This window comes from Neoarius graeffei, chromosome 14 (genome assembly GCF_027579695.1).
Source record: "Neoarius graeffei isolate fNeoGra1 chromosome 14, fNeoGra1.pri, whole genome shotgun sequence".
NCBI classification, from domain to species: Eukaryota; Metazoa; Chordata; class Actinopteri; order Siluriformes; family Ariidae; genus Neoarius; species Neoarius graeffei.
In genome coordinates, this window is record NC_083582.1 from 32,180,939 (window position 1) to 32,203,614 (window position 22,676).

The following is a 22,676-nucleotide window of genomic DNA, read 5'->3' on the forward strand; positions in this document are numbered from 1 at the left end:
ACTTGCCACTGATTGGATTGTCGAATGTAAAATGATCAGTGTGGGGATTTGCAGGTTAAGAAAGCTTAGGAGGTTTAATGTCATGACGTCACTTTAATTAGCAGTTGCTTTGATCCCTTCAGCCTGTAAGCCACCATAGTCTTCCAGCTTGATGGAGGAGACCAGGAGCCTTTAGTGCTTTATGCAGCACTACAGTGTAGGATGCAACTGGGTGAAGGGAAGATCCAATAAAGCAAGCAACACTGTTTTTCTTCTCCTTCTAGCTTTCTGCAGGTGATGCATCTCCTTTAAGGACGTCTTTACAATTACACACCGGATACAAGATGGCAGACAAGGACAGTGTGGAAAAATACCTGGAGAATAACCCACAGTTTGCAAAAGAGTATTTCGATAAGAAGATGAGGCCTGAAGTCATCACTGCTGCTTTCACAGAGAAGCTTGAGATCAAAGATCCATCCTCCTACAAAGATGTCTCACAGATCCAGGAGGCTGAGATCATATTTGATCTGGTCTTGGAATTACAGAGCGAATCAGTCATGGAGAACAGCATGCACAAGGTTCTCCAGAGAATATGTATGCTGGTGAACGCAGATCGATGCAGCTACTTTATATCTCGAGCGAGGAATGGAATCCCAGAGCTTGCCACGTGTCTTTTTGATGTTACTCCTACCTCCACATTTGAGAGCAATTTGGTCAACCCATTTTCTGAAATTGTGTTCCCCACTGACATCGGCATAGTTGGGCAAATAGCCACAAGCAAAAAGGGAGTTAACGTTCCTGATGTGAAGCAGGTGAGTGCATATCAAAAGTTTTAGAAAAATCATTGTAATGACCCTGTATTTTTTTAACTGCTATGTTTAATGTGTACAACGAATGTTTATTAATTGTAAACATACAGTAGTAATTGGCCAAACAAACAGACACACCACTTTTAGTACAAAAATTTGAAGAAAAAAAAAATCCAAATTTTAGGTGAACACTTTTAAAATCAGGAGCTGTTTTTACTGTTTAAGGCCCTGCTTTACAGAAGTATTCAAATAAAACCAAACCCTTACACATACATGGATTAGTCACTCTTGTTTTTCAGTCATCGCAAGTGATAGTAAGTATCCTGTAAAGCAAATTACTTTTCTCTCTTGAACTATTCCATGTATACAAAATTAAGATTTTGAGTTTCAGAATAAAATTAATTCGAGGATACTAGCTGTCCTTGCAAACAGCGTCATAATGGTATGGTGGTTTTGTTCATGTTTATTAGAGGAGAGTGTCTAAAATATGAGGAGATAAATTGTTTTCGAGAAAAGTGATTTGCTACAAAATATAGCACGCCCACTTTTACACCATTACATAATATTGGAACATTTTTAAACTATTTTTAACTTTAAATAGCCAAAGCCAATTAGATTAGACACCGTTTGAGGTACAGCCAACAAGCGGACATATATAGCCACTAGATCTTAACAGGCATAAGTAGAAATCGGTATTCAGTCTGCAATCTTGTTCAGTCATAGTTGTGTGAATGTGATGTTGGATACATAAATAAGGCATATAAAAATTGTCACGTTTTTCCCTTCATAATTTGTTCGGTCTACAATTTTGATTGTGGTCTTCATTAGGCATCTCGTTGTTTATAGACAACATTCACGTGTACTCACAGGCTTGGTTCATTTCCATAATTACCACCAATCTATATTTTACCAACGTAGTTTGCAAACAACAACATAATTTATTCAAATCAACATTTAAATAAAATAAATCAGTAATTATCATGAAGACGAAGAAGAAGATTCACTTTCTCTCATTATTCATTCCTCCATTCGAATAGCTGTTCATTTATTACAGCTCTTTTACTCAGACAAGACATAACTGAATTGTTATCCAGTGATCATGAAGCTATCTGTTAAGTTCAGTAAATGTTCATGTGAATCTTTCTTCTCTTTTAACAAGAACCCCAAGTTCAGTGACTTTGTAGACAACCAGACAGGATACACCACCAAAAACATGATGGCTGCTCCCATTGTGAGTGGAAAGGATCTGCTGGGGGTCATCATGGCATTAAACAAAGTTGGAGCAACAGAATTCTCCAAAGCAGATGAAAATGTAAGTAGTTTGGACACTAACAGACAAATTAGCAGACAATTGCACATTACAAAACATTTACATGACATTCATGTTTCTTCATTTGGCATATACTGTTATCCAAAATAACGCAGAATAATAATCCATCTAGCTTTTAAAGGTCATTAAGTGCAAGAAACAGCCTGCAGGAAGAACTTTGGGACATGTAACTAAACACTAGAGTGCTACAGTCACATTACTGTCACAAAGCAGGTCAATCTGCAAATTAGAAGGCTAACTTGCAATAATGGTAATATACAGTGTAACAATGCAGCAGTATACACTGATCAGCCATTACAAAACCACTGACAGGTAAAGTGAATAATATTGATTATCTCATTACAGTGGCACCTGTTAAGGGGTGGGATACATTAGGCAGTAAGAGAACAGTCAGTTCTCAAAGTTGATGTGTTCGAAGCAGGAAAAATGGGCGAGCGTAAGGATCTGAGTGACTTTGACAAGGGCTAAATTGTAATGGCGAGACGACTGGGTCTGAGCATCTCCAAAATGGCACATCTTATGGGCTGTTCATGGTATGCAGTGGTTAGTACCTACCAAAAGTGGTCCAAGGAAGGTCAACCGGTGAACTGGCGACAGGGTCATGGGTGTCGAAGGCTCATTGATTCCCATGGGGCACGAAGGCTAGCCCATATGGTCCAATCCCATTGAAGAGCTCCTGTAGCACAAACTGGTGAAAACATTAATGCTGACTCCTTTCTGTTTTAGCCAGCATTAACTTTGTCAGCAGGAGCTCTTCTGTGGGATTGGACCATATGGGCTAGCCTTCATGCCCCATGCAAATCAACAAGCCTTCGACAGTCATGACCCTGTCTCTGGTTCACCAGTTGTCCTTCCTTGGACCACTTTTGGTAGGTACTAACCCCTGCATACCGGGAATACCCCACAAGATGTGCCATTTTGGAGATGCTCAGACCCAGTCATCTAGCCATCACAATTTAGCCCTTGTCAAAGTCACTCAGATCCTTACGCTCGCCCATTTTTCCTGTTTCCAACACATCAACTTTGAGAACTGACTGTTCTCTTGCTGCCTAATATATCACACCCCTTGACAGGTGCCATTGTAATGAGATAATCAATGTGATTCATTTTACCTGTCAGTGGTTTTAATGTTAAGGCTGATCAGTGTATATTATGTGCAATTAAAAGATCAAATTGATGTGACAACATTTATATTAATAGTGGCGATTCAGGTGAACTACAGCTTCCTTGTTCTAAAGTCATGTTCTTGTCATATACGTTTGACATGGGAAGTGACCTCATCACCACACAAAAGTTCTTTTATGAATCCACCAAGAACTGGAAAGTTGCTGACTCAAATTCCAGACAGGCTGCCACAGAAATGAATTTAGTCCCATTACGCCTTTCTGTTTTTCCCCCTGACTTTGTAAAGTATCCTTGTGTTTGTGAAAGGCGCAATATAAATTAAACTTTTTATTCATAGTGCTGCAGTTGCACCATTTAGCAAAATGCATAAGTACCAAGTGTCTTCAGGAATGCTGCAATGTGTCCTCCAATAGTTTAGTAAAACTTTAACATGTTTAACATTTAACATTTGATTTTGCTTTGCTTGCCACCAACAAGCAATCTATTTTAAAAAAACATACATTTTACTCTCTTCAAAGCTCTTCAACAAGTACGTAAATTTTGCCTCAATCATCGCTCTTCAGCATTACACCAATTATATGTGGAACGTAGAATCCAGAAGAAGTCAGGTAACTCATCAATGGAAAAGAACATTCTGTAATGTTCTCATGATGTTTAAAACCAATGGCAAGGCCACATAGGTGTTGTTCGCTCACTTGTACTGCAGGTTCTTCTTTGGTCTGCCAGCAAAGTATTTGAAGAGTTGACGGACATTGAGAGACAGTTTCACAAAGTTTTGTACACTGTGAGAACCTACCTCCAGTGTGAGAGGTACTCTGTAGGGTTACTGGACATGACCAAAGAGAAGGTACGTCATCCATAGTAGAAATACATCACTCACTCATTATATGGACCTTTCTAGCATTATCCCATTCTACATGTATTCTTGCTACCCAATCATTGTGTTGTTCTGGTTTAGGAATTCTATGATGAGTGGCCGATTAAACTGGGAGACGTGGAACCGTACAAGGGCCCCAAGACACCTGATGGCAGGGTATGTGTCTTTTCACTACCATTTTATACTATTTAAAACTGTTAAATATGAACTCAGGCAATCAGTATGGCTGATAAACTTCTTTGTATGCTTCACAGGAAATCAACTTCTACAAAATCATTGATTATCTTTTAGAAGCGAAGGAAGAAATCAAAGTCATACCGTAAGCACTATTTGTATTTTTACCAGAACCATTGTGTTTATTGTACACTGCACATGTTCACCTACAATGTGTTGCATAGTAAGCTGAATTGTGCTTGCAATTTCATTTCTTCGCAGGGGACCGCCTGCAGATCACTGGGCCCTTGTTAGTGGACTCCCCACTTATGTAGCTGAAAATGGCTTTGTAAGTTCTTTTCCTATAAAATATTACCCTCATACACATCTTACAATCCCAATTCCAAAAAAGTTGGGACACTGCGTGAAACATAAATAAAAACAGAATGTGAAGATTTGCAAATCACAGAAACACTATATTTCATTGAAAATAGTACAAAGATAACATATCAAATGTTGAAACTGAGAAATGTTATTGTTTTTTGAAAAATATATGCTCATTTTGAATTTGATATCAGCAACATGTTTCAAAAAAGTTGGGACAGGGGAAACAAAAGACTGAAAAAGTTGTTGCTAAAAAATTAATTAGGTTAATTGGCAGGTCAGTAACATGATTGGGTATAAGAAGAGCATCCCAGAGAGGCGGAGTCTCTCAGAAGTAAAGATGGGGAGGGGTTCACCGCTCTGTGAAAGACTGCGTGGGGAAACCGTGCAACAATTTAAGAATAACGTTCCTCAATGTACCGTAAAATTGCAAAGAATTTGGGGAATCACATCATCTATGGCAGTGTTTCTCAACCACTGGGCCGCAGCCCATTAATGGGCCACGAAGCGCCATCTAGTGGGCCGCAAATTTTTTTCAAGTGGAAGCTAATTTTTACTCGTAGTAGGGTGCAATTGCTGGGTTGCATCTGATGTCACATTAAGCTACAGTCACGTTACAGCTCGTGATGCTTTGCGATGGGTTATCGATGAAAATGAGGCATTTTGATGGCGATATACATGTGAGCTAAAAGTTGTGGTCACACAGCAGGTGAACACTTGACTGTCGCGCCTTTGTGCGCTTGAGTCTGGTGCAGCTCGAGCTGCCGTGCGCGCTCAAGGAGCGCATTGTGTACGCACTTGGGACCCAGTCATTATGGGAAACACCTGATACTGATTGAGCGCAAATCAGCACACATAGATACAGAAGCTGTTTTCACAGAGGCTTTGCGAAGTATCATCATTATCACTGTCACATTTGTTTCTAGTAATGTTTATAACGCTGTTATATACTCTGCTTTTGGTTTTGCTTTTATAAAAAAAAACACTTGGAAGACGCTCTGGACACTTACAATAATGCATTTATGTCTGAGGACTACAGTTGACTTGCTAACTTTAGGACTGCGGTTGTCATGAACAGTTTTGCACTCGAGTTTCCATCAATGAACAGTTTATAACTTCAATAAAACAGACTTCATGTTAAAACTATAATGAATTTCCTGGTTACACAGTTGTACTTTGTGACTCTATAGGACACTGTTATAGAAGTGAGTTATTTATAATCATGTTATCTGTCATCACCCAGATGAGGATGGGTTCCTTTTTGAGTCTGATTCCTCTTGAGGTTTCTTCCTCATGTCGTCTGAGGGAGTTTTTCCTTGCCACCGTCACCACAGGCTTGCTCACTGGGGATAAATTAGGGATAAAATTAGTTCATGTTTAAAGTCTTTAAACTTGACTTGACTTAAATATCACTCCTGCTAATAAACACTCTTCCTGCACTTAGATCCGTCTACTGCCGTCTATCTTGTAGTGTCCTGATCCCCAGATATTTAACCCAGCCACATATACAAAGTTGTACACCTCCATGCTCATCTAGGTTTTCATCTGTATGTCCGTGTAGAATGATGTCTGCAGCACCAGGTAGTTTGAGATGTCGGGGAACTCAATGGATGGATAATTTTCCAACTCCTAGGAAAAATCCTTCTTTGTTAATGTGTAAGGATCTAATCCCATTGAGTGGTTTCTACATCCACTTCTTTTGAGTGTACGTCTTGGTTTTAATAACTTGCTTGTTTGCTGAACACAAACATGGCAATAAGTTCTTGTGTTAATCGCCCAGACTCCACTTTTGGATCATTAATCCCTTTTGACTGAGAATGACCTTCATGCAAGGTCTTATGTTGGCTTCTGGCACATCCAAACAGTTTTAAATACAATACCTACAATTAAAGACAGTTTGTTTTCATTGCACTTATTTAATTCCTGGGCTCCCTTCTGTAATAGGGAGTGATGTTGCATCCCACTAATACACCTTTTCAATAGATTATTAGATTCTAATAGATGAGCCAAAATAATTGGGGATCTTTTTTAATGGGCCCCGACTCGTGACAAGTATGAATAGGTGGGCCTTAAAGCAGAAAAGGTTGAGAACCCCTGATCTATGGTACATAATATCATTAAAAGATTCAGAGAATCTGGAGAAATCTCTGTATGCAAGAGACAAGGCTGAAAACTGACATTGGATGCCTGTGATCTTCAGGCCCTCAGGCGACACTGGATTAAAAGCAGACACGTGTCTGTAGTGGAAATCACTGTATGGGCTCAGGAACACTTCAGAAAACCATCATCTGTGAAAACAGTTCACTACTGCATCCACAAATGCAAGTTAAAACCAGATATAAACAAGATCCAGAAACACCACCACCTTCTCTGGGCCCGAGCTCTTTTATGATGGACTGAGGCGAAGTGGAAAATTGTCCCGAGGTCTGACAAATCAAAAGTAGAAATTCTTTTTAGAAATCATGGGCACCACATCCTCCAGGCTAAAGAAGAGAGGGACCATCTGGCTTGTTATCAGTGCACAGTTCAAAAGCCAGCATCTGTGATGGTATAAGGGTGCATTAGTGCACATGACATGGGTAGCTTGTATATCTGAGAAAGCATCATTAATGCTGAATGATATATACACGTTTCAGAACAATATGCTGCCATCCAGATAAAATCTTTTTCAGGGAAGGCCGTCCTTCGTTCATTAAGACAGTGCCAAACAACTTTCTGCACATATTAAAACTGCATGGCTCCATAGTAAAAGAGTCCAGGTGCTAAACTGGCCTGCCTGCAGTCCAAACCTGTCTCCCATTTAAAACATTTGGAGTATTATGAAATGCAAAATATAGCAAAGGAGACCCCGAACTGTTGAGCAACTGAAATTGTATATCAGGCAAGAATGGGACAACATTTCTCTTTCAAAACTACAGCAATTGTTCTCCTCAGTTCCCAAATGTTTACAGAGTGTTGTTAAAAGTAGAGGTGATGCAACACAGTGGTAAACATGTCCCTATCTCAACTTTTGAACCGTGTTGTTGACATCAAATTCAAAATGAGCATATATTTTTCAAAAAATAATTAAATTTCTCAGCTTCAACATTTGATATGTTGTCTTTGTACTACTTTCAATGAAATATAGGGTTTCCAAGGTTTGCAAATTATCGCATTTGGTTTTTATTTATAGTTTACACAGTATACCAACTTTTATGGACTTGGGGTTGTACACATAATACTTACTAAGCACCACAAAACCATATTGTCTATAACTGAGAGTCTGCAGCTCTAAATATCAGGCTCACTATTAGCCTTTGGTATAGAGTGTAAAGTGAATTTGTGCTGTTCAGTAAAAAAATATTACCTGTCTGCTGTTTGCAGATTTGTAACATGATGAATGTTGCTGCGGATGAGTACTTCACATTCCAGGTACGGTGCACAGAACAGTCCCCTTCTTCACGGTATCACAGAATCAGCTGTTATATTGTAATAGAATATACTGTAGTTGTGCTATTGGCTGTGATTAATTGATTAATTGTAACAACTATAACAGGTTGTTATAAAAGAAAAACTTGAGACTCTGTTATGATCTGGGGGCATTTATTTTCGCTGGCATGGTTTGGGTTCACTTGGCCCCTCACTGTAAACCAATCCAAATTTATTCCCAAGGATCATTTTTATCCTACAATTAAACATTTCTTTCCTGATGGGAGTGGTCTCTTCCAGGTCTCCACCCCCATCCACAAGACAAAAGAGCTCACTGAATGGTTTGATGATCAGAAAAATTATCAATATCCTCCTCTTCCTAGACTTAACTGCAGCTTTTGATATGGTCAATCATAATGTTCTCATTTCTCGTCTCTCCTCAACTGGAATCTCTGATCTAGCCTGACAGTGGTTCAGGTCATATCTCGCTAATAGACAACAGTTTATCACAGTTGGTCCACAGAAGTCCTCCATCTCTCCGGTCACATGTGGTGTCCCCCAGGGTTCTGCACTTGGGCATCTTCTTTTCTTAATCTACATCCTTTCTATTGTCTAAACAATCCATAGTCATGACCTTAACTTTCATTGTTATGCCGATGATATTCAGCTGTATTTCAAATCACGTTCCCCCACAGACAAACACCCCCCTCCCCCATCAACTAACAAATTGTATTTCTGATTTAAAACTCTGGATGCCTGACAACTTTCTCAAGCTAAACTCCGATAAAACAGAAGTCCTACTGATTGGCCCCAAGTCCTCACGTCCCAAATATTCCAATCATTCGGTTAGTATTGACAGTGTGCCTGTTAAGCCCGCAACAGTGTTAAAAAAATCTTGGCATACTATTTGACCCAGATCTCAATTTCAACTCACATATTAAATGCCTCACCAAGACTGCTTTCATTTACCTCCGTAACATTACATGCCTTTGCCCATTCCTGTCTAATAATGATGCACAAACTCTGGTTCATGCTTTCATTATGCCCCATTTTGATTACTGTAACTCTCTTCATTGGCCTTCCTGCAAAGTCCCTTCAAAAATTACAGTACCTTCAAAACTCAGCAGCCAGAGTTCTTAATTACATAAAATGTACGGCCCATATTACCCCATCCTCTCTCAGTTACCCTGGTTACCACTCCTGTCCCGGATAAAATTCAAAATACTGCTTCTCATCTTTAAAGCTCTACATAACCTGGCTCCACTCTACCTCAGTGAACAGAAAACTCAGATGTTTTCAGATGAACTCAATTGTTTTCAGATGAAATTGTTCATCTGAAAAGTGGCACATTAAAATCAAACCAGATCACTGTGTAATTTACACAGGAAAGTACAGTGGTGCTTGAAAGTTTGTGAACCCTTTAGAATTTTCTATATTTCTGCATAAATATGACCTAAAACATCAGATTTTCACCCAAGTCCTAAAAGTAGATAAATAGAACCCAGTTAAACAAATGAGACAAAAATATTATACTTGGTCATTTATTTATTGAGGAAAATGATCCAATATTACATATCTGTGAGTGGCAAAAGTATGTGAACCTCTAGGATTAGCAGTTAATTTGAAGGTGAAATTAGAGTCGGGTGTTTTCAATCAATGGGATCACAATCAGGTGTGAGTGGGCACCCTGTTTTATTTAAAGAACAGGGATCTATCAAAGTCTGATCTTCACAACACATGTTTGTGGAAGTGTATCATGGCACGAACAAAGGAGATTTCTGAGGACCTCAGAAAAAGCGTTGTTGATGCTCATCAGGCTGGAAAAGGTTACAAAACCATCTCTAAAGATTTAGAGTTTGGACTCCACCAATCCACAGTCAGACAGATTGTGTACAAATGGAGGAAATTCAAGACCATTGTTACCCTCCCCAGGAGTGGTCGACCAACAAAGATCACTCCAAGAGCAAGGCGTGTAATAGTCGGTGAGGCCACAAAGGACCCCAGGGTAACTTCTAAGCAACTGAAGGCCTCTCTCACATTGGCTAATGTTACTGTTCATGGGTCCACCATCAGGAGAACACTGAACAGTAATGGTGTACATGGCAGGGTTGCAAGGAGAAAGCCACTGCTCTCCAAAAAGAGCATTGCTGCTCATCTGCAGTTTGCTAAAGATCACGTGGACAAGCCAGAAGGCTATTGGAAAAATGTTTTGTGGACAGATGAGACCAAAATAGAACTTTTTGGTTTAAATGAGAAGCGTTATGTTTGGAGAAAAGAAAACACTGCATTCCAGCAAAAGAACCTTATCCCGTCTGTGAAACATGGTGGTGGTAGTATCATGGTTTGGGCCTGTTTTGCTGCATCTGGGCCAGGATGGCTTGCCATCATTGATGGAACAATGAATTCTGAATTATACCAGGGAATTCTAAAGGAAAATGTCAGGACATCTGTCCATGAACTGAATCTCAAGAGAAGGTGGGTCATGCAGCAAGACAACGACCCTAAGCACACAAGTGGTTCTACCAAAGAATGGTTAAAGAAGAACAAAGTTTTAATGTTTTGGAATGGCCAAGTCAAAGTCCTGACCTTAATCCAATCGAAATGTTGTGGAAGGACCTGAAGCGAGCAGTTCATGTGAGGAAACCCACCAACATCCCAGAGTTGAAGCTGTTCTGTACAGAGGAATGGGCTAAAATTGCTCCAAGCCGGTGTGCAGGACTGATCAACAGTTACTGCAAATGTTTAGTTGCAGTTATTGCTGCACAAGGGGGTCACACCAGATACTGAAAGCAAAGGTTCTCATACTTTTGCCACTCACAGATATGCAATATTGGATCATTTTCCTCAATAAATAAATGACCAAGTATAATATTTTTGTCTCATTTGTTTAACTGGGTTCTCTTTATCTACTTTTAGGACTTGTGTGAAAATCTGATGATGTTTGAGGTCATATTTATGCAGAAATATAGAAAATTCTAAAGGATTCGCAAACTTTCAAGCACCACTGTGTGTATATGGGATTTGCCACTAAATTGCATCTGTCCATTTTTCTTCAGTCGCTGTCTATTTATTTTGACCTCAGAAAACAGCGGTGGATGAGAGAGGCTTTGTCATCAAGAACGTCTTGTCTCTTCCAATTGTCAACAAAAAAGAGGAAATCGTAGGCATTGCCACTTTCTTCAATCGAAAAGATGGCAAGCCATTTGATGAGCAAGATGAGCAGATAACTGAGGTGAGACAGCCATTACCATTACCATTCATTTAATGCTTCGGACATTGGTGAATAAAGGGCTGTGGTCGAGGTTTCATCATACAAGCTTCTTCTCACACAGGCCCTCACACAATTCCTGGGATGGTCTGTGCTCAGCTGTGACACTTACGATAAGCTGAACAGAACGGAGTGGAAGAAGGAGATTGCTCAGGAGATGGTTATATATCAAACAAGAGCAACCCATAATGAGGTCCAGCAGATCCTGGTGAGCCATTATGAGTGTACACTTTTATTTTTACCATGCAGAGTCAATTTGAGTGTCAATATTTCATCCACCTTACACACTTTTTTCACGTCTTGCAGAGCACAAGGGAGAAGTTCGACAAAGAACCAGAGGATTGTGATCAAAAAGAAATGTACAAACTCTTGGTGAGCCCTTTTCAGTTTTTACACAATGAGTAAATGAGTTGCAGCATCCACTCACTGGACAATTTGTTTATATAATTAGTCAACAATTTCTCATCAATATGGAAATAAGCAAGTTGGCTTTATGTCTGATGGTGGGCTTACGTTATCGCACATGCTCTGAAACAGAGGGCAAATATTCCTGAAGCCAAGGATGTTGAATTGCTGGAGTTCCACTTCAGTGACTTTCCTCTGTCTGAAGTCGACCTTATCAAGTGCGGTATACGCTGCTTCTTTGAGCTTGGTGTGGTTGAGAAGTTCAAAGTGCCCCCTGAGGTCAGATACATTTTCATGTAATTTAGATTTCCAGATAATGCACAATTTTACCAATTAAGCAAATGACAACATGCATTCTATTGTATGAATAGACAAGATGTATAATTAGAAACTAAAAGTGTAATATTATTTTGTTATTTATATATAGAGAGGATATTATACAGTTGCGCAAAGATATTAAATTTATCTTCAAGTGGCGAATGTATATTTCACGAATGAGCGAAGCGAATGAGTGAAAATATTTTCACCATGAGAAGATAAACTTCATATCTTCGCGCAACTGTATATTATTCTTTATATTATATGGACACATCCACAAAAAATATACTGTACACAAGTTAATCAAAAGAATTTTAATTTTGAACCGGTTCACCATTTTGACAACACGCATCTAGTCAGTGGGAAAACACTGGGAGTGATGTCAGAGTGAAATATCATGAATTATTATACATACAGGACACTTTTTCGATGGACTAAAAACACGTGTTCTATTCCCTTCTACAGGTTTCATTAATTTGGTTTGATAACATGCAATATTGTTAGCGTATTGCTTATCCTACGTGTATTACATCACTCTACCCAATGTAGAATGAGCGTTGAATATGGTTTACAATATTGCATGGTCGTCAAGACAACATGATGTCACACGTCGGAGATGTAAAACTTCCATGCTCACAAGCGACTGTGGCAATTTGTAAACAAGCATGGCCTCCAGGTTTGCTTCATTAAATATGGAAGATTTTGAGAGAATTTTGAAAGAGAAAGACGCGTTAAACACCCAAAAGGAATGTGTGTGTATAATAATAATAATAATAATAATAATATTGGCTGACTTTTTTTGTGGTATATCAGATATAGTCCATTCAGCTAGCATGATACTGAACGAGTGAAAGACAAGTCGAAGATAGACCACTCAACTGATATATCACTCAACGCCAGCCAATATTATTTAAATATTAAATCTTTAAATTGTTTTTATTATATAGACACATTCACAAACAAAACAGTACCCAAATTTATCAAAACAATTCATCGATTTCCTCACGAGTGAAGATATTGGAAAATATGTTCCTCAGTGTCCCAGACGTATTTCCTAGTAAAATACTCATGTCTATATCATAAAGTATTGTATATTTTATAATGACCAGTTCATAAAATCAAAGATTGTAACTGGATTATATATGCTGGGAAGTACATGTGATTATTTGTTGTTTTATCATACTTCTTTGTAATAAATGATACTACTGAATGAACAGTGTATACTAGTTAGAAGTTTGATATAACATCAATAAGTCTTTAGAATAACCGTTTCTTCATTTTTTTTAAATTCAGAAGTTCTAGCTTGCATCTACTAGTGACTTAATGTATTTCCCACAACTTACATCAGGTTCTAACCAGATGGATGTACACAGTCAGGAAGGGTTACAGAGACATTACTTACCATAACTGGAGGCATGGCTTCAATGTGGGTCAGACCATGTTTTGTTTACTTCAGGTGAGTAATTTTTATCCAGTTTCAGTGTGAAGTAGAATTTGTTCCAGGTCCCATAATTTAACACCTTTTGAGATGCTTTTCTGCTCACCACGGTTGTAAAGTGTGGTTTATTTGAATTACTGTACCCTTCCTGTCAGCTCAAATCAGTCCTTTCTCCTCGGACCTCTCTCTTTCACAAGGCATTTTTTATTCACAGAAGTGCCATTAACTAGATGTGTTTGTTTTTCTCACTGTTCTTTGTAACTCTAGAGATTTGGGTGTGAAGATCAGCAGTGTCTGAAATATTGAAACCAATCTTTTAATCTGGCATAAACAAAAATGCCATGGTCACTGAGAGAACTTGTTCCCCAATTAACATTAACTAAAGCTCTTGAACTGTATCTGCTATATGCCTGTGGGAAACCATAGTGTAAAGGTTAGAGAAGCAGCTTTAGGACCAAAAGGTCACTGGTTTGAGTCCCCAGACCAGCAGGACTAGCTGAAGTGTCCTTGAGTAAGGCACGGAATCCCCAACTGCTGCGGGTATGTCAGGGTCTTGTTGTACGTTGCTCTGGATAAAAGCATCTGCTAAATGCCTATATTGGATCTGCATTATTTTATTTATTGTGCTGCTGCCACATAATTGGCTGATTGGAAAATTGCATGAATGACCAGGTGTACAAGTGTTCCTATTAAAGTGGCCTGTGAGTGTATTCTGGCAAAATGGACACTGTTTAGTTATTAGTGAGGTGTCTGTTAGGTTCAACCCAGTTTGAAACGGTCAATCGGGAAATCGTTTATTTCTAATCGTTTATTTCTCGGGACCCCCGCCCTCGTACCACCCAGATGTCTGGGACGGAACACCGCAAAAAAACAGAGAACCAGAGATCGGTTTAACTGCTGTTTATTCACAGTATTCTTGCCAAAGATGAAAGATTACAAACACCTTTTATAACAAATCATAATCTCTCCAAACGGCTATTGTGTCTGTCAAATGTGTGTGTGTGTTTGTATGTGACCTCAGAGAGGGGTGTGTGTGTGTGTGTCTATGGGAGGGTGTGAGTGAGTGACATCATTTTGATATCTGTGTCTATGTGCTAGGTCAGCAAATCACATCTTAATTCCATATGTATGTGTGTGTGTGAATGAAACCTTCAATCATAAGCAAAATAATATTTCAGCAATTTCATTTACGCACGTCAAAGCGCGCGAGATGTTTTTACGACAATGTTTTAAACAAAGACTGTTTGGTCTAACAAAGAAGTGTTGTTCTCCACTGGACGAAGGTCAGGCTACACAGGAACAGTTTAAAATCACTGCCATAGTATATGCAATAGTCCAAAATAATAAAGGATCTTAAAAAGCTCTAAAATATAAAGTCTTAACTCTTTGTTCAGCAATAAGGCTACCATTACATCCAACATTAAAGTGTGTGTGGGTCGATCTGACATCAAAACAGACCTTGGCGTCGTTCAGACACATCTCTGATCAAAAATACACATTTCATAAACAAAATGTTCCCAAACAATGTCCAGCTGAGACAGAAGGTCATTTTAAACTGAACCTTAAGTTTAACTGAACCTTAAGTTAATCCTTAATTTTGTCACAAATATATTACTGCCTTCTTGGTCAAGAATAATACTTATATAAACCTAACAGTGTCACTGGCATGAGAGAATTATTCAACAAAAGTTTGAACAGTCATTTCGCTCTAAAAAGAGCCATCGGTCATGTCATGCTGCATCAGTCACCAAGCCCTCAGAATGTGATAGACACTTCTGTACTCTTCTGCAATATCAGGGCAGTGTTGACCTTGATCGCTTTAAACAGTGGGTGCAAGTTCACAAGCGTTCACAATGAGTACAGATCACCTGAACAAGACAAGCAAATGTGTACACAAATGATCATGGGACATTGCCATCCTGATGTACGAGTGCATCTCAATCAATTAGCATATCGTGAAAAAGTTCATATTTTTTTCGAGATTTAATTCAAAAAATGTAAACTTTCATACAGTCTATATTCATTACACGTAAACTGAAATGTCAAACCTTCTTTTAGTTTTAATTTTGATGATTATGCCTGATAGCTCATGAAAATCAGAAACCCAGTATCTCAGATTATTAGAAAATTTCCTAAGATCAATCAAAAAAGGATTTACGATACAGTAATGTCCAACTTCTGAAAAGTGTGTTCATTTGTACACTCAATACTTGGTTGGGGCTCCTTTACCACGAATTGCTGCATAAATGTGGTGTGACATGGAGGCGATCAGTCTGTGGCACTGCTGAGGTATTACTGAAACCCAGGTTGCTTTGATAGTGGCCTTCAGCTCGTCTGTATTTTTGGGTCGGGTGTTTCTCATCTTCCTCTTGACAATACCCCTTAGATTCTCTATGGGGTTCAGGTCAGGCGAGTTGGCTGGCCAATCAAACACAGTAATATCATGGTCAGCAAACCATTTAGTAGTAGTTTTGTCACTGTGGGCAGGTGCTAAGTCCTGCTGGAAAAGGAAATCAGCATCTCCATAAAGCTTGTCAGCAGACAGAAGCATGAAGTGCTCTAAAATCTCCTGGTAGACGGCTGCATTGACTTTGGACTTGATAAAACACAGTGGACCAACACCAGCAGATGACATGGTGACAAATCACCACAGACTTCAGGAACTTCACACTGGACTGCAAACACCTTGGATTCTCTCCACTCTTCCTGCAGACTCTAGGACCTTGATTTCCAAATGAAATGCAAAATTGACTTTCATCTGAAAAGAGGACTTTGGACCACTGAGCAACAGTCCAGTTCTTTCTCTCCTTAGCCCAGGTAAGATGCTTCTGACGTTGTCTCTGGTTCAGGAGTGGCTTGATATTAGGAATGTGACAGTTGTAGCCCCTTTCCTGAAGACGTCTGTGTGTGGTGGCTCTTGATGCACTGACACCAGCCTCAGTCCACTCCTTGTGAAGCTCTTCCAAGTTCTTGAATTGACTTTTCTTGACAATCCTCTCAAGGCTATGCTCATCCCTGTTGCTTGTGCACCTTTTCCAGCCAGCCTTTTCAGCAATGACCTTCTGTGGCTTACCCTCTTTTGTGGAGGGTGTCGATGATCGTCTTCTGGACAACTGTCGAGTCAGCAGTCTTCCATATGATTTGTGGTTGCATGTACTGAACTAGACCAAGAGATACATGGTATTTATACTGTTTTACTCAAACTTGAAATGAAATATTCTTGTATTTTGAGAGAGGTTTTTTTTTTGCAGTATAGGCCATAATTATTAAAATTAAAATAGAAAAATGCTTGAAATATTTTAGTTTACGTGTGATGAGTCTAGAATATATTCAATTTTCACGTTCTTAAATAAGTGATAGAAAATATTTAACTTTTTCATGATATTCTAAGTGTTTGAGATGCACTAGTATCCATCCATCCGTTATCTGTAGCCACTTATCCTGTTCTACAGGGTCGCAGCCAAGCTGGAATCTATCCCAGCTGACTATGGGCAAGAGGCAGGGTACACCCTGGACAAGTTGCCAGGTCATCGCAGGGCTGACACAGAGACAAACAACCATTCACACTCACATTCACACCTACGGTCAGTTTAGAGCCACCAATTAACCTAACCGCATGCCTTTGGACTGTGGGGGAAGCCGGAGCACCCGGAGGAAACCCACGCAGACACGGGGAGAACATGCAAACTCCACACAGAAAGGCCCTCGCCGGCCACTGGGCTCAAACCCAGAACCTTCTTTGCTGTGAGGCGACAGTGCTAACCACTACACCACCAAGATGCACTAGTACAGTGGGGCAAAAAAAGTATTTAGTCAGTCACCAATTGTGCAAGTTCTCCCACTTAAAAAGATAAGAGAGGCCTGTAATTTTCATCATAGGTATACCTCAACTATGAGAGACAAAATGAGAAAAAAAATCCAGAAAATCACATTGTCTGATTTTTAAAGAATTTATTTGCAAATTATGGTGGAAAATAAGTATTTGGTCAATAACAAAAGTTCATATCAATACTTTGTTATATACCCTTTGTTGGCAATGACAGAGGTCAAACGTTTTCTGTAAGTCTTCACAAGGTTTTCACACACTGTTGCTGGTATTTTGGCCCATTCCTCCATGCAGATCTCCTCTAGAGCAGTGATGTTTTGGGGCTGTCGCTAGGCAACACAGACTTTCAACTCCCTCCAAAGATTTTCTATGGGGTTGAGATCTGGAGACTGGCTAGGCGACTCCAGGACCTTGAAATGCTTCTTACGAAGCCACTCCTTCGTTGCCCGGGCGATGTGTTTGGGATCATTGTCATGCTGAAAGACCCAGCCACATTTCATCTTCAATGCCCTTGCTGATGGAAGGAGGTTTTCACTCAAAATCTCACGATACATGGCCCCATTCATTCTTTCCTTTACACGGATCAGTCGTCCTGGTCCCTTTGCAGAAAAACAGCCCCAAAGCATGATGTTTCCACCCCCATGCTTCACAGTAGGTATGGTGTTCTTTGGATGCAACTCAGCATTCTTCCTCCTCCAAACACGACAAGTTGAGTTTTTACCAAAAAGTTCTATTTTGGTTTCATCTGACCGTATGACATTCTCCCAATCCTCTTCTGGATCATCCAAATGCTCTCTAGCAAACTTCAGACGGGCCTGGACATGTACTGGCTTAAGCAGGGGGACACGTCTGGCACTGCAGGATTTGAGTCCCTGGCGGCGTAGTGTGTTACTGATGGTAGCCTTTTTTACTTTGGTCCCAGCTCTCTGCAGGTCATTCACTAGGTCCCCCCGTGTGGTTCTGGGATTTTTGCTCACCGTTCTTGTGATCATTTTGACCCCATGGGGTGAGATCTTGCGTGGAGCCCCCGATCGAGGGAGATTATCAGTGGTCTTGTATGTCTTCCATTTTCTAATACTTGCTCCCACAGTTGATTTCTTCACACCAAGCTGCTTACCTATTGCAGATTCAGTCTTCCCAGCCTGGTGCAGGTCTACAATTTTGTTTCTGGTGTCCTTTGACAGCTCTTTGGTCTTGGCCATAGTGGAGTTTGGAGTGTGACTGTTTGAGGTTGTGGACAGGTGTCTTTTATACTGATAACGAGTTCAAACAGGTGCCATTAATACAGGTAACAAGTGGAGGACAGAGGAGCCTCTTAAAGAAGTAGTTACAGGTCTGTGAGAGCCAAAAATCTTGCTTCTTTGTAGGTGACCAAATACTTATCTTACCGAGGAATTTACCAATTCATTAAAAATCCTGCAATGTGATTTCCTGGATTCTTTCCCCCCATTCTGTCTCTCATAGTTGAAGTGTACCTATGATGAAAATTACAGGCCTCTCTCATCTTTTTAAGTGGGAGAACTTGCACAATTGGTGGCTGACTAAATACTTTTTTGCCCCACTGTATTTATCAAATAAATAATTTTATTTATTTGTTGTCCTTTTCTTTACCAAACATTTTACCTTGACTGACTCTATCAGCCCTTGTTACTTGTCCTCTCCAAACAGACTGGAAAGCTGAGAAAATACTATTCAGATCTTGATGCCTTTGCAATGGTGGCGGCTGCTTTTTGCCATGATATTGACCACAGGGGTACCAACAATCTCTACCAGACAAAGTATGAAATTGGCTCTTCTTTTAATCACAAACATCACCTGTATTTGTTGCAGATTCATTCATAATTATTTCATTTTCATTGTAGGAGTGCTTCACCTTTGGCCAAACTTCATGGGTCCTCTATTCTGGAGAGACACCATCTTGAATATAGCAAGACTCTTATGGCACATGAGGTTTGGAAAGATCCAGTGTATTTCAGATATGTAAAGCTTATGTTGAGTTTATGTACACTATAAAGCCAAATGTTTCTGGACACCTGACCATCATACCCATATGTGCTTGCTTGGTGAACATCCCATTCCAGATCTTGGGATGGCTGTCCACTATTTTAGAACATGGCTGTGGGGATTTGCATATTCAGCCACAAAAGCAGTAGTGAGGTCTGGCACTGATTTCAATCAAGAAGGCTTGGGAGTGTAGTAGGTGTCCCTATTCATCTCAAAGGACTGCGGTTGAGATCAGGGCTCTGTGCAGGCCACTCAAGTTCTCCCACTCCAACCTTGGCACATCATGTTTTCATGGACCTCACATTGTACACAGGAGCATTGTCAAGCTGGAACAGGTTTGGAGCCCATAGTTCCAGTGAAGAAAAATTGTAATGCTACAGCATACAAAGGCATCCTATACTATTGTGTGCTTCTAACTTTGTGGCAACAGTTTAGGTGATGGTCAGGTGACCCCATAATTTTGACCATATAGTGTATGTAGGAATGAGCCATCTCACTGTTTTATTCCTTGGTTTCCAGGACCTAAACATTTTTCAGAATCTACAGAAACGTCAGTTTGAAACAGTACAGCATTTACATGATGTCTGCATCATTGCCACTGATCTGGCTTTGTATTTCAAGTAGGTCTTGCTCCTGACTTGCATTCATCTGCTTTAAAAATAACTGGTCAGTCTGAATGCTCTGATGTTTCTGTACCTCACAGAAAAAGAACAATGTTCCAGAAGATTGTTGATGCCACAGAAACAATGACAGAGGAGAAGGAAGCCACTAACTATATATCCAACAATCCCATTAGGAAAGAAATCATCATGTAAATAACATTTCTTTTGTGTTAAAGGCAAAAGCTCGAAATATTGGGTATACATTTAACAGTTATTCCACAAAATCAAATCGTACATGAGTTGATAGCTGACGAGGCGCATAGCACCGAGTCGGTTATAAGCCATGTATGACGGGATTGAGTGGAATAACTGTTTTATTCTATCCACATTCAATGGATTTTGAGAAACAGAGCATTTTTATTTTTTGCAAATTCAATAAATAAAAACTTTGTACAAAACGTCCGATAAAATGATTTCCACTTAGAATGTAAACAAACCAGCGACATGACAGAAGCAATTTGTGAAAAATGCAATAATAATATATATTTTTTTAAATAAAAAAGATACCTTCATACCATCAAATACTTTTATTCCACGTTTTGTTGTTTTTTTTTTTTGTATTTTTGGGGGTTTTGTTTTCGAGTAGAGTTTTTATTTCATCCTCAGTTGGTTCAGCAACATCCTCCGCCATTTCGTTTTTCTTCTTTAGGGTGTTTTTGGCAGTTGGCAAACCAAATTAAAGGTACATTACTGCCACCGACTAGGCTGGAGTGTGGAACAGGCGGGGGGGGGGATTATATTCTTTGAGCTATTTATGTTTCTTTTAAATATTTATTAAAGTGATATATCTGACTTGATGTGCTCCACCGTTTTGTTTTTCTCTACTCATGGTTTATGAGCTGATAGCTTAGTTGTAGAGTAGCCAATCAGAGCGCACGATTGCTCATATCCAGTGAATGTGTGTAGAATAATAATAATTATAAAATTGTAAATTATTGGGTATTATTTTTGACACATGGTAATAATTTTCTTCTTTCTGATTGAGTACAGGGCAATGATGATGACTGGCTGTGACCTGTCTGCCATCACAAAACCATGGGAGGTCCAGAGCAAGGCATGTCACTGACAGCTTACATTCCAGTGGTCTATTTGTCCTGTCAAGCAGCTTTATAAATAGTTTTTGGGTTTTGTTTTTGGTTTTTTTCATGCTGAAGGTGGCTCTGATGGTGGCTGCTGAATTTTGGGAGCAGGGAGACCTAGAGAGGTCTGTACTGGAGCAAGAACCTATTGTGAGTAATTGTAATGTTTTTTCTCATCTCATTTTTAGCATTTATGTAAAGTGTATTAAAACCTGAAAGTTCAATTAGGATAGCTTATCGAGGTTTTGTTCAGCAGCTGATAAATGTTTCTTGGGAAATCTTTCCTCAGCCCATGATGGACAGGAAGAAGGCGGATGAGCTGCCCAAGATGCAGTGTGGCTTCATTGATTTTGTCTGCTCATTCGTGTACAAGGTGAGTTCGCCCTCTTTTGTTTGTGAGATTGGACTGAGTTCAGCAGTATCTCTTGGTACTTAGCTAAATTTAAGTCCAAGTCCCAGAGGTCTTTCCAGAGACAGTCTCCTTTCCTAGCCCTTAAGGCCCATTGGGTGGTGCCAATCTCCATTTCTGTAGCTCTCAGCCTCTCACTTATTAGATAGCTAGGGTTACTGCTGGGGTAACCACAAGCGTTTGACTCCCTACTCGCATCTGTATTATGGCGTGCCTCACCAGATGGTAGTACATTATATTACATTAATGGCATTTCGCAGACACTCTTAGCAGCCTGGGGAGCAGTTGGGGGTTAGGTTGCTCAAGGGCACTTTAGCCTTTCCTGCTGGTCCAGGGAATCAAACCGGCAACCTTTTGGTCCCAAAGCTGCTTCTCTAACCATTAGGCCATGGCTTCTCCCAGCAGGGGGTACAGGGTACAGTACAATTTTTATGATGGTCTTTGGTATGGCCTGACTGCAAGTAGAACTTGTGATCTCCCAGTCGAGAGGCGGACACACTAACCACTAGGCTAACTTGCAGTCAAATTTAAAGTACCTACCTACTTTTAAAAAGCTCTAGCTCCAAGCAAAGCCCTCCTTTTTTATGAAGGTTTTGAAAGGCAAGCAATAAGCATGTGGAATAACTGAACATTTTTGCTCATCCAGGAATTTTCAAGATTCCATAAGGAGATCACGCCCATGTTTGATGGTCTGAACAACAACAGAACTCACTGGAAGGAGCTGGCGGATGTCTATCAAGCCAAATTAGATGCCATTGCAAATGACAAGAAGAAAGAGGAGGACAAAAATGGTCTATTTACAGCCACTGATAAATCCTGATAAACATGCTTCACTTAGATACAATCAACTTTGCAACATTAACAGCATACCTGTGATTGATATTTAAAAAAAAAAATTCTAAATAGCCATAAAAATACGATTAATCGAGGGGCTTCTGTGTGAGACGATACTCTTTTACCTTAACCCTTACTCTCGTTTTCCTGTCTTTCTTTCTCAGCACCACCAGAAGTTACTGAAGGAGGGAAGTCCAAAACATGCACCATATTTTAACAAGAACCATTGGACAAAGAGTCTGAGCAACCAGTGGAATGATGTGTGACAGGTGGAAGGTCTTTTTGGACCTCAGGATTCACCATTTTTGGTTGTTTTCCTTCTTTTGTGGAACGGGTGTCAACACACAGAACACCAGGAAAACCTGAAT

At 39.7% G+C, this 22,676-nt stretch overlaps 1 protein-coding gene across 2 annotated transcripts; it reads left to right on the forward strand.

Moving 5' to 3' along the window:
- Positions 1 to 323: 323 nt before the first annotated feature.
- pde6c (phosphodiesterase 6C, cGMP-specific, cone, alpha prime) lies at positions 324 to 22,676 on the forward strand. Of its 2 annotated transcripts, none has more exons than XM_060939534.1 (22): positions 324 to 791; positions 1,948 to 2,100; positions 3,762 to 3,851; positions 3,950 to 4,090; positions 4,202 to 4,276; positions 4,375 to 4,439; positions 4,556 to 4,622; positions 8,021 to 8,068; positions 11,148 to 11,297; positions 11,398 to 11,541; positions 11,640 to 11,705; positions 11,871 to 12,017; positions 13,405 to 13,512; positions 18,989 to 19,098; positions 19,183 to 19,270; positions 19,844 to 19,944; positions 20,028 to 20,135; positions 20,977 to 21,040; positions 21,141 to 21,215; positions 21,355 to 21,438; positions 22,121 to 22,265; positions 22,473 to 22,676. In XM_060939534.1, the coding sequence occupies exons 1-22, from the start codon at positions 324 to 326 to the stop codon at positions 22,523 to 22,525; spliced, it is 2,550 nt and encodes an 849-aa protein (XP_060795517.1). In that variant the 3' UTR covers positions 22,526 to 22,676. The 2 variants fall into 2 exon arrangements, with proteins under 2 accessions (XP_060795517.1, XP_060795518.1); XM_060939535.1 differs by having other exon boundaries at positions 22,485 to 22,676.